General features: G+C 43.8%; 2 protein-coding genes across 3 annotated transcripts in view; one reads left to right on the top strand and one right to left on the bottom strand.

Moving 5' to 3' along the window:
• The window catches only part of si:dkey-192p21.6 (heparan-alpha-glucosaminide N-acetyltransferase), a 36,688-nt gene extending 30,862 nt beyond the window's left edge, over positions 1-5,826 (bottom strand). For both annotated transcript variants that reach the window (XM_029753220.1, XM_029753221.1), the window contains exons 1-4: positions 5,728-5,826; positions 2,576-2,673; positions 2,094-2,215; positions 953-1,071 (exon numbers count right to left, since the gene is read on the bottom strand). In XM_029753220.1, the coding sequence (XP_029609080.1) occupies positions 953-1,071; positions 2,094-2,215; positions 2,576-2,673; positions 5,728-5,821 (433 nt within the window). In that variant the 5' untranslated portion in view covers positions 5,822-5,826. The remainder of the gene's footprint in view (positions 1-952; positions 1,072-2,093; positions 2,216-2,575; positions 2,674-5,727) is intronic.
• Positions 5,827-8,810: 2,984 nt separating this feature from the next.
• Positions 8,811-14,288, top strand: pcbd1 (pterin-4 alpha-carbinolamine dehydratase/dimerization cofactor of hepatocyte nuclear factor 1 alpha). Its single transcript, XM_029753223.1, has 4 exons — positions 8,811-8,880; positions 9,790-9,921; positions 10,063-10,143; positions 13,619-14,288. The coding sequence occupies exons 1-4, from the start codon at positions 8,878-8,880 to the stop codon at positions 13,709-13,711; spliced, it is 309 nt and encodes a 102-aa protein (XP_029609083.1). The 5' UTR covers positions 8,811-8,877; the 3' UTR covers positions 13,712-14,288.
• The last annotated feature ends 366 nt before the right edge of the window (positions 14,289-14,654 follow it).

The following is a 14,654-nucleotide window of genomic DNA, read 5'->3' as shown; positions in this document are numbered from 1 at the left end:
GGCAATGGACATGGAAATTAGATCCTAAAATGACCTTGAGGCATGTATATTAGTTAGATTAATGCTTATTAATGGTCACTATACCACAAACCACTCAGGAAGCAATATGGCTTAGATTAACCATGCAGTTGACTTGTGGTCTTGGGTACTGTATGTGCAATACAGTATTAACAACATTAGAGAGTGGACTTGCATGTCCACTGTAATATTCATGGTGTTATAGCTCATGAGACTTGGTTACAATTGGTATATACTTAGAGTTACAGGACCGCAACACATTCTCTATCACATATACTGTATTTCAAACATAAATTTACCTCACAAGGCCCAGATGCAAGTCACAACTCAATCTGCAGTATTGTTAAATGGAGTGTACATTATAGAGAGAGAAGCTTTCAAAATCCCATTACGGCTTAATCCCTTCACGCTCCCTAATGTATTACCCAGAATCTCTTTCTTGCACAGAGCACCGACCAAAACAAACAGAAAAGCTTTTATTTTATCAGTTTTCAAGAACGTCCGTCTTATCTAATCGATACGCATCTTGTCCCATGAGAGGAAAGAGGTTTACTTCTCAACAGAAGTGTACAACACAGCTGATGTCTCTTCTTTGCTGTCTCAATTAGGAACTGTGAGGATCCAGTCACAGGCTTAGCCTTACTCCTAGGAGTCAAGTACATTAGTACTTTCTACTTAAAATGGTATTGTCATTTTGCACTGTACTCAATAATTGTGATGCCACAAAAAGTATATAAAAATGCAAATGGTCCATATCTTAAATAATCTAATCTGTAAAATAAAATTGTAAAATTTGTAAAATGTTCTGTAAAATAATTTTAGAAATATATATTTTTTGGTAAAGTATGAGTATCTAGTATCTAGTATAAAAAAAATGGTGATGTTCTAAATGTTTTGTTTTCAAAATGACAGGAAATTGATTTTGTTAACTCACGGAAATAGATGTTTCTTGGACTGACATCCACAGTCTGATAGCAAATGACATTGATGGGAGATTCTGACTCTTGGATCCAGACAGAGTAATGGCCAGCTTCTTCATACAACTGATTCCAACTGTATCAACAACAATGCACTCAATAAGGGGAAGACACTCATCATTACATTCATCACCAAAAAGCATGCATTTGATTGTCCTTTTAGTCTGCTGTATCATACATTCACTGGATATTGCTACAGTACACTTGAGTATGAATTTCCCTTTGACCTTAGAGGTAAATGGTCCTTTCCACGCTATGCCCTCTGAGGTTTCTGCACAGGAATAAATGTAGCTTGTGGGGATACCTAGTGTCTATAAGCCAGTAGTGCAGCCTTCAGCTGTATCCTATACATCTCCGGTTTCAACCCCCCAAAATGTGCATTACAAGCTCTTATTGATATATCTGGGGGATGACATACTAGCTATCACTTGGAGTGTTTTTTTTAAGGGATAAAGGAAATCAATAGTGGCTCAGTTTGGTTAGGGACCTCAGCATTGATCTATAGGAAGCCTAAGACTAGACCTCAGCTGAAGAGAAGAAGAGAAACCTGCCCCTGCCTTGTTGTGTGAAACTAGATCCCTTGGAGCACGTTCAAGGGTGAGCCCCAAATGGAATGCTCTGCCCTGACCTCTTGTAAAGCTCTGATTGTTTATAAATATGGCCACCGCCTCTTCTTGTAGAACGTCTCTTCTGAGGTTTCCACCAGACATGTTTCTTTGCAGGCTTAATGGCTCTTTCCTTTATTATTGGAGTGTCAGCTCCTATTAACCTCCAAAAAGGGCCGCTGATCAATACTCGGCGAGGTAGTTTCAGCAGGAGCATATGTCAGGCTCAGAAAGCAGGTCAGGATTACATTCCCACCCCAGTAAATAATCTCATGGATTTGAAATGCAATCATTGGAATGCCAATGCAGTATATTCTGCTCTGTGCCAAGACCTGGGAACATTACAGACCTGCAACCTACAAATATCATGCTTAATTCATGTACGTTGCTCATTGATGGCAACACTATCTATGGCAATTGTTATGTATTGCCTAAGTAGATGCCAGGCCAGTCGTATGCCTAATTATGTGCTCAATATCTATGAATACGTTACCTGCAGAGAGTTGTGTTTCTGCCCATTGGTTGTAACTGCAGTGTCAGAGTGAGGACGGTGCTGACCACGACAGATGCATTCTGGGGACCATTTAGAACACTGACCAGGGGCTGGTACAGACACTGCATGGGGGAGAAAACAGGCTAAGCAGATTCTAAAAAGGCACAGGTTCGTGACGTTTGGTTACGATGTTGCCGTCGAACACACCTTATAACTTTCTTTGTTTCATAGAAATATAGAAGTATGATATGCCATGTCATGTAATGTGCACCCTGGACCAGATTTACTGAGCACTGTTGCACCTGTGAATGGAGCTAAAATATGCAGCTGTCTTTTTACATTTTTACCTAAATATCGTATTGCCTCTCTGAATCTCCCGTTGACCTTTTTTTTTTACCCTTTTCAACCTTGTAGCAGTAATAGGCACTGTACCTTGTAGCAGTAATAGGCACTGTACCTTGTAGCAGTAATAGACACTGTACCTTGTAGCAGTCATCAGACGTGTAGAGGACATCTACTCCGGTTGGTAGCTGGTTATGGAACGTAAGACATGCCTGGTCTAATTTCAATGCAGGCCATCCTAAATACAATGGATTCATGACAATATTGATACTGTAATTTTACAATGACATTAAAAAGCTTGATCTGAATCTTAACGATAAAAAAGGCTTTTTAAGACTGGGCCCAGTGCCACGAGTGGGCAAAACATGCCCCTTCCGTTTGAGTTTTATGTCCCTATATAAAAATAGCAAAAAAAAAGGTAAAATGATTGAGTGACAGGTTGGCGCGTCGGTGTGTGTAGGGGGGCTATGGAAGGTCACTGGGGTGGTTAGGTATGACTCCTTTGGGTTTCCATACAAAGAGGGGAAAAATCGCTTCTCATCTGTGGTAAGGCTAAGTGAATAACGTGATACGCCTCCGCCTGTGATATTTTATTAGGATTTATAAGGGTGAGGTCAAGTTTGCCATTTAAGCTGCTTCACTCAACTCTGCCTCACCACTACAGAGTTTTGGGTAGGTTCTTAGCTAGCTGAAAGAAGAAAATAAAAAATGTCTGAACGATTCAGCGAATGCAACAGGCAACTGGTGGAAGCTCTGCGTGACCTTGACGCAGTGAGACATGACTTTCTAAGATGTGAAAAATGTGAAACCACTGCTGGATCGAAGCAAAACAGATTCGGTGGAAGCTGAGTTTAGTGTCGCTCGCCAGTTTTTGCAGACTGAAATCGCCGGCTCCGGCTCCAATGAGGACAAATGGACACCACTAGATATCCTGCAACGGTTCTTTGGGCCTCTCTCCGCCATGCCGACCGTGCTTACTGACACATGGGCTGACTTTAGAGGGGCATCCACAGCTACATGCGAGAACTCATTTTCCACTTTGACAAATGTGTTCAGTCAGCACAGAAGAAACATGCTGCACCTGAGAAAAGGTAAACTAATCCAACTGGCATTTGAAGGGGATCCTACAATAATATTTTTGAATGGAATGATCGATGACTCAGGAAGCGTGGCTGCATCTCACTGTAGCAGGCTATGTTTGGTTATTTGGATCTCCATTTTCCGTGTTTGTTTACGGTTAATGTAACTAGCCTAAATATAGATTGTAGATTGGCTTTTTCGATTTGATATTTAGTTTACTAGGCCTACTTGGTATCGCTGTTTTGATCGGTTTGCATTCATTCGCTCGCATTCGCAGTAGTGTCGGAACTGCTATTCATTATTTTTGTTTGAATGCATGATTAACTAGGCAACTACTTTCAGCATTTAGTTAGCATTATTTTGTCTGCATTCACATAAGCTGTTTGCAATAGGTGAATTACCATGTCTATGCGTAGGGCGCTGTGCATTGCAATGATACAGTGATAATGGGCTTGTGATGATAAGTGGAGATGGGCTACAGATTTTGCACCAACCTGTCACTTCAAAAGCACTCAATGGTCTCGGAGTCACAGCATTTAAACATAATTTTTTATTGTGGTATAGCGTGATATAAGCAGAATTCAATGTAATTCCAATCCAAGTACCCCCCCAAAAATTGTGCCCACTCACCAATTTCAACGGCCCCCCTTAGTCACTTTATCCTGGCGCTTAAGACACTATAAATTAGCCTGGCTGTGACTCACACTCAAGTCAGGGGCATATACAGTGCCTTCGAAAGTATTCAGACCCCTTGACTTTTTCCACATTTTGCTACATTACAGCCTTATTCTAACATTGATAAAAAATAAATAAAAAGTCCTCAGCAATCTACACACAATACCCCATAATGAAAAAGCGAAAACAGGTTTAGCCGTTTTTGCAAATGTGTTACAAATAAAAAACAGAAATACCTTATTTACACAAATTAAATTGATTGGACATGACTTGGAAAGGCGCACACCTGTCTTTCTAAGGTCCCACAGTTGACAGTGCATGTCAGAGCAAAAACCAAGTCATGAGGACGAAGGAAATGTCTGTAGAGCTCTGAGACAGGATTGTGTCGAGGCACAGATCTGGGGAAGGGTACCAAAACATTTCTGCAGCATTGAAGGTCCCGAAGAACACAGTGGCCTCCGTCATTCTTAAATGGGAGATGTTTGGAACCACCAAGACTCTTCCTAGAGCTGGCCGCCCGGCCAAACTGAGCAATCGGGGGAGAAGGGCCTTGGTCAGGGAGGTGACCAAGAACCTGATGGTCACTCTGACAGAGCTCTAGAGTTCCTCTGTGGAGATGGGAGAATCTTCCAGAAGGACAACCATCTCTTTAGCACTTCACCAATCAGGCCTTGTTTTCCAGCGGCAGTGATGGGAGATCAGTCAGGCAAAGAGATCAGGCAAAGATGAACGAAGCAAAGTACAGAGAGATCCTTGATGAAAACCTGCTGCAGAGCGCTCAGGACCTCAGACTGGGGCGAAGGTTCACCTTCCAACAGGACAACGACCCTAAGCACACAGTCAAGACAATGCAGGAGTGGCTTCGGGACAAGTCTCTGAATGTCCTTGATTGGCCCAGCCAGAGCCTGGACTTGAACCCGATCAAACATCTCTGGAGAGACGTGAAAATAGCTGTGCAGCAACGCTCCCCATCCAATCTGACAGAGCTTGAGAGGATCTACAGAGAAGAATGGGAGAAACTCCCCAAAATACAAGTGTGCCAAGCTTGTAGCGTCATACCCAAGAAGAATTGATGCTGTAATCGCTGCCAAAGGTGCTTCAACAAAGTACTGATTAAAGGGTCTGAATACTTGTGTAAATGTAATATTTAACTTTATTTTTCTAAAACCAGTTTTTGCTTTGTCACTATGGGATATTGTTTGTAGATATGAGGGAGAAAAAAAAATTAAAATCAATTTTAGAAGAAGGTTCTAACATAACAAAATGTGGAATAAGTCAAGGGGTCTGAATTCTTTCCGAAGGCATTGTAGAGCCTGTTGTAAAAATGTAGAAACTCATTTTGGTTACAGTTGGCAAAGTGAAGCCACAGTATGTGCAGCGGTTCGTACAGGAATTGTTTATGACTGTGATTCAGTCACATGGATTGAGTTTGCAGTACTTCTATAAATGCATAACATCTGCAGTCCTATACATTCTCTGTTGGACAGCAAAATAAGACCGCCTTTAACACCCTTACTCCTGAATTAAAAACACTCACCTGAACACGACTTCGCATCAAGCTTTCCTTCATTTCGTCCAGTTGTAAGAAAGAACACACATAGGATCTGAGTGAGGACTTTTCTACACTCCATTTCCTACAACAAAACAATTCCACTGCAACTCATCTTTATGACAGCTACAGATATAAAACGGGGTTCAAAGGGCACTATGCATGTAGAGTTATCTCATTTTGTTTGGAGTCTCTTTGGGATCCGATTGAGAGGATAAGACAGCCTAAACAGTCAAATACAAAGTTATGCTTATAATGCATTATGAAGAGGGCACTCATAGGACATGTTACCCAAAGGTTTTACCCACACATTTGAAACTCATGCAACATGAACATGAATGTGTGCTCTGTTAGTATGGTAGCTAGTCGATATTAACACCACCTCCATACTGAGTCAGTTCCTGTTTTTTTTAATTGAGATTCCGTTGCTGTACAATCCCAGGGTGTGTCTTATACCCAAAGACACACAGATGAGAGGGAGCCACATTCTAAGACTCATTTTCTTTTGGGGGGGAAAGAAGAGCTCAAACAACCCTCTGTCAGTACTGCAACCGTAGTCAATACCGGACTAAGATTGAATCGTACTACACCGGCTCTGACGCTCGTCGGATGTGGCAGGACGTGCAAACTATTACAGGCTGCAAAGGGAAGCACAACCGAGAGCTGCCCGGTGAAACGAGCCTACCAGACATGCTAAATAACTTCCATGCTCGCTTCGAGGCAAGTAACACTGAAACATGCATGAGAGCATCAGCTGTTCTGGATGACTGTGATCACGCTTTCCGCAGCCGACGTGAGTAAGACCTTTAAACAGGTCAACATTCACAAGGCCGCTGGGCCAGATGGATTACCAGGATGTGTACTCTGAGCTTGCGCTGACCAACTGGCAAGTGTCTTCACGGACATTTTCAACCTCTCCCTGTCTGAGTCTGTAATACCAACATGTTTCAAGCAGACCACCATAGTCCCTGTGCCCAAGAACACTAAGGTAACCTGCCTAAATGACTACCGACCCGTAGCACTCACGTCTGTAGCCATGAAACGCTTTGAAAGTCTGGTCATGGCTCACATCAACACCATTATCCCAGAAACCCTAGACCCACTCCAATTTGCATACCACACCAACAGATCCACAGATGATCCAATCTCTATTGCACTCCACACAGCCCTTTCCCACCTGGACAAAAGGAAGACCTATGTGAGAATGCTATTCATTGACTACAGCTCAGCGTTCAACACCATAGTGCCCTCAAAGCTCATCACTAAGGTAAGGACCCTGGGACTAAACACCTCCCTCTGCAACTGGATCCTAGACTTCCTGATGGGCCACTCCCAGGTGGTAAGGGTAGGTAACAACACATCTGCCATGCCGATCCTCAACACAGCGGCCCCTTCAGGGGTGCGTGCTCAGTCTGGTCATGTACTTCCTGTTCACTCATGACTGCATGGCCAGGCACAACTCCAACACCATCATTAAGTTTGCTGATGACACAACAGTGGTAGGCCTGATCACCGACAATGATGAGACAGCCTATAGGGGGGAGGTCAGAGACCTGACCGTGTGGTGCAATGTGATCAAGACTAAGGAGATGATTGTGGACTACAGGAAAAGGAGGACCGAGCACATCCCCATACTCATCGACGGGGCTGTAGTGGAGCAGGTTGAGAGCTTCAAGTGCCTTGGCGTCCACATCACCAACAAACTAACATGGTCCAAGCACACGAAGACAGTCGTGAAGAGGGCACGATAAAACCTATTCCCCATCAGGAGACTGAAAAGATGGTTCCTCAGATCCTCAAAAGGTTTTACAGCTGCACCATCGAGAGCATCCTAATGGGTTGCATCACTGTCTGGTATGGCAACTGCTTGGCCTATGGACCGCAAGGCACTACAGAGGGTGTGCGTATGGCCCAGTACATCACCGGGGTCAAGCTTCCTGCCATCCAGGACCTCTATACAAGGTGGTGTCAGAGGAAGGCCCTAAAAATTGTCAAAGACTCCAGCCACCCTAGTCATAGACTGTTCTCTCTGCTACCGCATGGCAAGTGGTACCGGAGCGCTAAGTCTAGGTCCAAGAGGCTTCTAAACAGCTTCTACCCCCAAGCCATAAAACTCCTGAACAGCTAATCAAATGGCTACCCAGACTATTTGCACCCCCCCATGCTGCTGCTACTTTCTATTATTATCTATGCATAGCCACTTTAATAACCCTACCTGCATGTACATAATTACCTCAATTAGCTTGACACCGGTACCCCCTACATATAGCCCCGCTATTGTTATTTACTGCTGCTCTTTAATTTTTTTTATTTTCTTATCTCTTACTTTTTTTGGGGGTGGGGAGATTTTCTTAAAACGGCATTGTTGGTTAAGGGCATTTTGCTGTAAGGTCTACACTTGTTGTATTCGGCGTATGTGACGAATAAAATTGGATTTGATTTGACCCTTCCAGCACAAACCCATCTAACTTAAGATCTAGCCACTCAATGTATGCACATCAACAAACCCTTTGCAGTGCAACCCATAGCAAACCACTGAAGCACCATATTCATTTCCTACACTCATTCAGGCCTTTAATCTTGATCATTTGTCATCTCCCTCTGTTCATTTCCTTAACTAGTTTATTTCCCTGAGCGCCCTGTTACAGCTGAGTTCACAGGGTCATCTCACAGTAGGGCAACTCATTAACCTTTGACCTTCCTTGTACCCTGACACGGGGACAGAGATAACCATGGAATCTCTCTGACATATGGGTCTTCCTCAGCTTAGCGTAGACTAAACCATTGAATGTTACATACTGACCTACACTCGTGAATTACATCAATGAGTCATTTTTGTTCAGAGTGAAAGGTGCTGTTTGAGACCATAATCTGTCAATATCCTTTCACAAAGATAACATTGATGCCCTTTTCAAATTTATCACACAATGACTGGCTAGTGAAATGGTGTTGTTATGGGCAACAGCGGAGATGATTTAAGATTATGGTCATGCCGAAGACCAGCAGTGTGCATTTCTGTTCAGGCTTCTGCATGGACAGCTAGAACAGGACCCCTGCTTGCATTCCAGCTGCTTTTACTGTGATAGCAGATTGCCTCAGTGCAAGTGAAGCAGAGCCCTCTGTCAATAGCCAAAAACCATGGTGAGTGAATTACTTTGTATTGTAGCTTCTCTATGTTATCAGAGGGCGCTGCTTTGAGCCACACGCATTCTGTCTGACACACCTGTTGGCGTACTGTGTTGTTTTCAATAGATAATTAAGCAATTTGAGTTATTGATTGTGCCATATATGAGTATTTGAAGAACAGAATACTGAGTGAGTCTTACAACATGAGATGACACCTAAAGTGTATATATGATGTTTTGCAATAAAACATATTGTCCTGACTGGAACAGAGTCTATACAGCCAGTCATTGAATGAGATGAAGCCTCAGGTTATTGTCTGCCTGTGGTCAATGTGCTGTTCCCCAAATCTGTCAGTGCTTCCCAGATAGTGATAAAGAAGATTAGCATGTTGCTAAGATACCGGTTGATGGCATTCTCCTTTAATCGGCTGCTTCATGGTGACATCTCTTTGCTTTGTCTCCATGTTGGCTCGACACCAAGACAGATCATTTGGAGGCATTGACAAATCCTCTTACAAATACCCTCCTTTTTGAAGTACCTTTCAGTATTCACTGAGTTTAAAGCTCATGTGATACCACATGTGTAAAGAGCTGTGACATTCCATTGAAGTGATGAGGGGAAAGCAATGGAGCCTCCCACCATTTTGAAAACCAGGGATGTTTTCAATTAGGGTGACACGTTCAGAATGTTGCAGAAACAAATTGTATAAAAAATAATTAAAAAAAAACAATCTCCAATTCTACATAAACAGATAATTTTACCTTTTCTACACAACACATTTCTATCTGAACGTTACGAACAGGCCCCAGGAATGCAATGCAACACTAATTCCAGACGGGCTTCTAAGCAACCAATCACAGTTTGCATTTGTGCAACTGCCCCCTTCATATAGGCAGTCAGTGACTATTTGCTTTGCTCTTCTAGGCCAATAAAATCCAGGGTTTGAGTGAGGAGGAGAGGGAGCATCTACTCCCCCTGCTCCGGAACGCCCAGTGGGTGGTGGCGGTGGGAAGGGACGCCATCTACAAAGAGTTCATCTTCAAAGACTTCAACCAGGTCAGAAAAGCTTGAATATATTCATAAAGCGTCTGAGAGTGCTGATCTAGGATCAATTTAATGGGTGTAGGGTATAAAACGCATATTACTTGATTGTGACAATGAAGACTTGCACGTACAGTATGCTACTTTATCTCACAGGCCTTTGGCTTCATGTCCAGGGTGGCTCTACAAGCAGAGAAGATGGACCATCACCCTGAGTGGTTTAATGTGTACAACAAGGTATTTCAATAAGCCCACTAGGATTGCCTGGAGTAAAAGAGATATAGACAAACCTGTTATCCCTTTCACAACTAGTGATGCTGTCTCTCCATAAGTCACTATACGGCAAAAAATAGCATCTGGATATCAGGACAGCGATCACACACCTCGAATTAGACAATGATTTTTCTTCAACAAGCAGGACGCACAGGACATTCTCGGAACACCCAACAAGGCCAACATCCCAGTTACTTACAAGAGGAAGAGATGCAGGTACAGAGGACACAGAGCGGGATGCCCCGTAAGGATCCGCAGAAGGCGAGTGGAAAAGCTGCCGTTACTGTCAATATTACTCGCCAACGTGCAATCATTGGACAATAAATTAGACACGGGACATCAAACTGTAATATCTTATGTTTCACGGAATCGTGGATGAATGATGACATGGATATTCAGCTAGCAGGATATACGCTGCACCAGCAAGATAGAACACCACACTCCGTAAAGACGAGGGGGGCGGTCTGTGCATACTTGTAAACAACAGCTGGTGCACGAAATCTAAGGAAGTCTCTAGATTTTGATTGCCTGAAGTAGAGTATCTTGTGATAAATTGCAGACCACACTACTTGCCTAGAGAGTTATCAGCTATACTTTTTGTGGCTGTTTATTTACCACCACAGATGGATGCTGGCACTAAGACCACACTCAGTCAGCTGTATAAGGAAATAAGCAAACAGGAAACCACTCACCCAGTGGCGGCGCTCCTAGTGGCCGGAGACTTTAATGCAGGGAAACTTAAATCAGTTCTACCTAATTTCTATCAACATGTTAAATGTGCAACCAGAGGGAAAACAATTATAGATCACCTGTACTCCACACACAGAGACGCGTACAAAGCTCTCCCTCACCCTCCATTTGGTAAATCCGACCACAATTCTATCCTCCTGATTCCTGCTTACAAGCAACAATTAAAGCAGGATGCACCAGTGACTCGGTCTATAAAAAAGTGGTCAGATGAAGCAGATGCTAAACTACAGGACTGTTTTGCTATCACAGACTGGAACATGTTCCGGGATTCTTCCGATGGAATTGAGGAGTACACCACATCAGTCACTGGCTTCATCAATAAGTGCAGAGGATGTCGTCCCCACAGTGACTGTACGTACATACCCCAACCAGAAGCCATGGATTACAGGCAACATTTGCACTGAGACAAAGGGTAGAGCTGCCGCTTTCAATGTACGGGACTCTAACCCGGAAGCTTATAAGAAATCCTGCTATGCCCTCCGACGAACCATTAAACAGGCAAAGCGTCAATACAGGGCTAAGATTGAATCGTACTACACCAGCTCCGACACTTGTCGGATGTGGCAGGGCTTGCAAACTATTACAGACTACAAAGGGAAGCACAGCCGCGAGTTGCCCAGTGACACGAGCCTACCAGACGAGCTAAATCACTTCTATGCTCGCTTCAAGGCATGCATGAGAGCATCAGCTGTTCCGGACGACTGTGTGATCACGCTCTCCATAGCCGACGTAAGACCTTTAAACAGGTCAACATTCACAAGGCTGCGGGGCCAGACTGATTACCAGGACGTGTGCTCCGGGCATGTGCTGACCAACTGGCAGGTGTCTTCACTGACATTTTCAACATGTCCCTGATTGAGTCTGTAATACCAACATGTTTCAAGTAGACCACAATAGTCCCTGTGCCAAAGAACACGAAGGCAACCTGCCTAAATGACTACCGACCCGTAGCACTCACGTCCGTAGCCATGAAGTGATTTGAAAGGCTGGTAATGGCTCACAACACCATTATCCCAGAAAGCCTAGACCCACTCCAATTTGCATTCCGCCCAAACAGATCCACAGATGATGCAATCTCTATTGCACTCCACAATGCCCTTTCCCACCTGGACAAAAGGAACACCTATGTGAGAATGCTATTCATTGACTACAGCTCAGCGTTCAACACCATAGTGCCCTCAAAGCTCATCACTAAGCTAAGGATCCTGGGACTAAACACCTCCCTCTGTAACTGGATCCTGGACTTCCTGACGGGCCGCCCCCAGGTGGTGAGGGTAGGTTGCAACACATCTGCCACGCTGATCCTCAACACTGGAGCCCCCCAGGGGTGCAAGCTCAGTCCCCTCCTGTACTCCCTGTTCACCCACAACTGCATGGCCAGGCATGACTCCAACACCATCATTAAGTTTGCAGACTACACAACAGTGTGCCTGATCACCAACAACCACGAGACAGCCTATAGGTAGGAGGTCAGAGACCTGGCCGGGTGGTGCCAGAATAACAACCTATCCCTCAACGTAACCAAGACTAAGGAGATGATTGTGGACTACAGGAAAAGGAGGACCGAGCACGCCCCCATTCTCATCGACTGGGCTGTAGTGGAGCAGGTTGAGAGCTTCAAGTTCCTTGGTGTCCACATCACCAACAAACTAGAATGGTCAAAACACACCAAGACAGTCGTGAAGAGGGTACAACAAAGCCTATTCCCCCTCAGGAAACTAAAAGGATTTGGCATGGGTCCTCAGACCCTCAAAAGGTTCTACAGCTGCAACATCGAGAGCATCCTGACAGGTTGCATCACTGCCTGGTACGGCAATTGCTTGGCCTCCGACCGCAAGGCACTACAGAGGGTAGTGCGTACGGCCCAATACATCACTGGGGCTAAGCTGCCTGCCATCCAGGACCTCTACACCAGGCGGTGTCAGAGGAAGGACCTAAAAATTGTCAAAGACCCCAGCCACTCCCAGTCATAGACTGTTCTCTCTACTACCGCATGCCAAGCGGTAACACAGTGCCAAGTCTAGGACACAAAGGCATCTCAACAGTTTTTACTCCCAAGCCATAAGATTCCTGAACAGGTAATCGAATGGCTAACCAGACCATTTGCATTGTGTGCCCCCCCAACCCCTCTTTTATGCTGCTGCTACTCTCTGTTTATCATATATGCATAGTCACTTTAGCTATACATTCATGTACATAGTACCTCAATTGGCCCGACCAACCAGTGCCCCCGCATATCGGCAAACCGGGCTATCTGCATTGTGTCCCGCCACCCACCAAACCCTCTTTTACACTACTGCTACTCTCTGTTCATCATATGCATAGTCACTTTAACCATATCTACATGTACATACTACCTCTATCAGCCCGACTAACCGGTGCCTATATGTAGCCTCGCTACTGTTATTTTTCACTGTCTTTTTACTGTTGTTTTTATTTCTTTACTTACCTATTGTTCACCTAATACCTTTTTTGCGCTGTTGGTTAGAGCCTGTAAGTAAGGATTTCACTTAAGGACTTTCTGACGGGCCGCCCCCAGGTGGTGAGGGTAGGTTGCAACACATCTGCCATGCTGATCCTCAACACTGGAGCCCCCCAGGGGTACACCTGTTGTATTCTGCGCACGTGACAAATAACCTTTGATTTGATTTACCCTGTCTTTCCTGCGGTCTCTTATCCTCTCCACCAGGTCCAGATCACACTCAGCACACATGACTGCAGGGGCCTCTCCCAGAGAGACATCACTCTGGCTACCTTCATCGACCAAGCATCTGTCCTCTGAGCAACCCACGGCCTGCAGCCATTTCAGTTGATCAGTTCCAGTCATTTCAGTATGTCATCTCAATCGCAGAACCCAGAGCAGAGGACACCTATTCATCCCGCCCCATACATTAATTCAGATGACTAACCTGGGACAGGAACAGGAAATGACATCTCAGAATCCGAATGAATGTTTGTTTGAAAGGTCAAATTCAATTCATAATGTAACATTTAGCAGGTGTGGTGTTTGTTACTAGACTGATATGGGAAGTGGAGCACAAGACCATAAGCCAGTAAAAACACCATTCAACTATATACAGTGGGGTCTGAAATTGACACTCTTGATAAAGATGAGCAATAATGACAAAATAAATAATTCAAATACTGAGCTATATTGTATGCTCCAAAAATTGGGAAATTATATTATTTTATACTCATACAATTGCTCAGAAAAATAGATTTTGTGTAAGAAATAAGACACTTCTACATTAATGTCGATGTTACCATGATTATCGATAATCCTGAATGAATTGTAAATGAGTGAGAAAGTTGCAGAGGTTCAAAGATCATATCCCCAAGACATGCAAACCTCCCGTTATTGGTAAAGGTGAGAGGTTAGCATGTCTTGGAGGGTATGATCTTTGACCCTCTAACTTTCTCACTCATTATTCAAGATTCATTCAGCATTACCTGTAATCATGGTAGCATCCACATTAATGCAGAAGTGTTTAGAAACATTCTATTCTTATTTACAATGTAACTCAAATGACACAATATATGATTTACCATTCAAATAATCTGAAACACAACCAAAACAAACTGCAAATGCATCCAACAAGTTTGCAGAGTCACAAGCTTCATGTAGTCATGTGTGCTAGGAATATGAGACCAAATACTAAACTTGACTACTTTAATTTATAAGAATCTGTAGGGGTGTCAATAATAATAATAAGAGTATTACTTGT

The sequence above is a fragment of the Salmo trutta genome, chromosome 5 (assembly GCF_901001165.1).
Source record: "Salmo trutta chromosome 5, fSalTru1.1, whole genome shotgun sequence".
Classification (NCBI taxonomy): Eukaryota; Metazoa; Chordata; class Actinopteri; order Salmoniformes; family Salmonidae; genus Salmo; species Salmo trutta.
The sequence above is the reverse complement of the archived record's forward strand: the minus strand, read 5'-3'. Positions and strand labels throughout refer to the sequence as shown.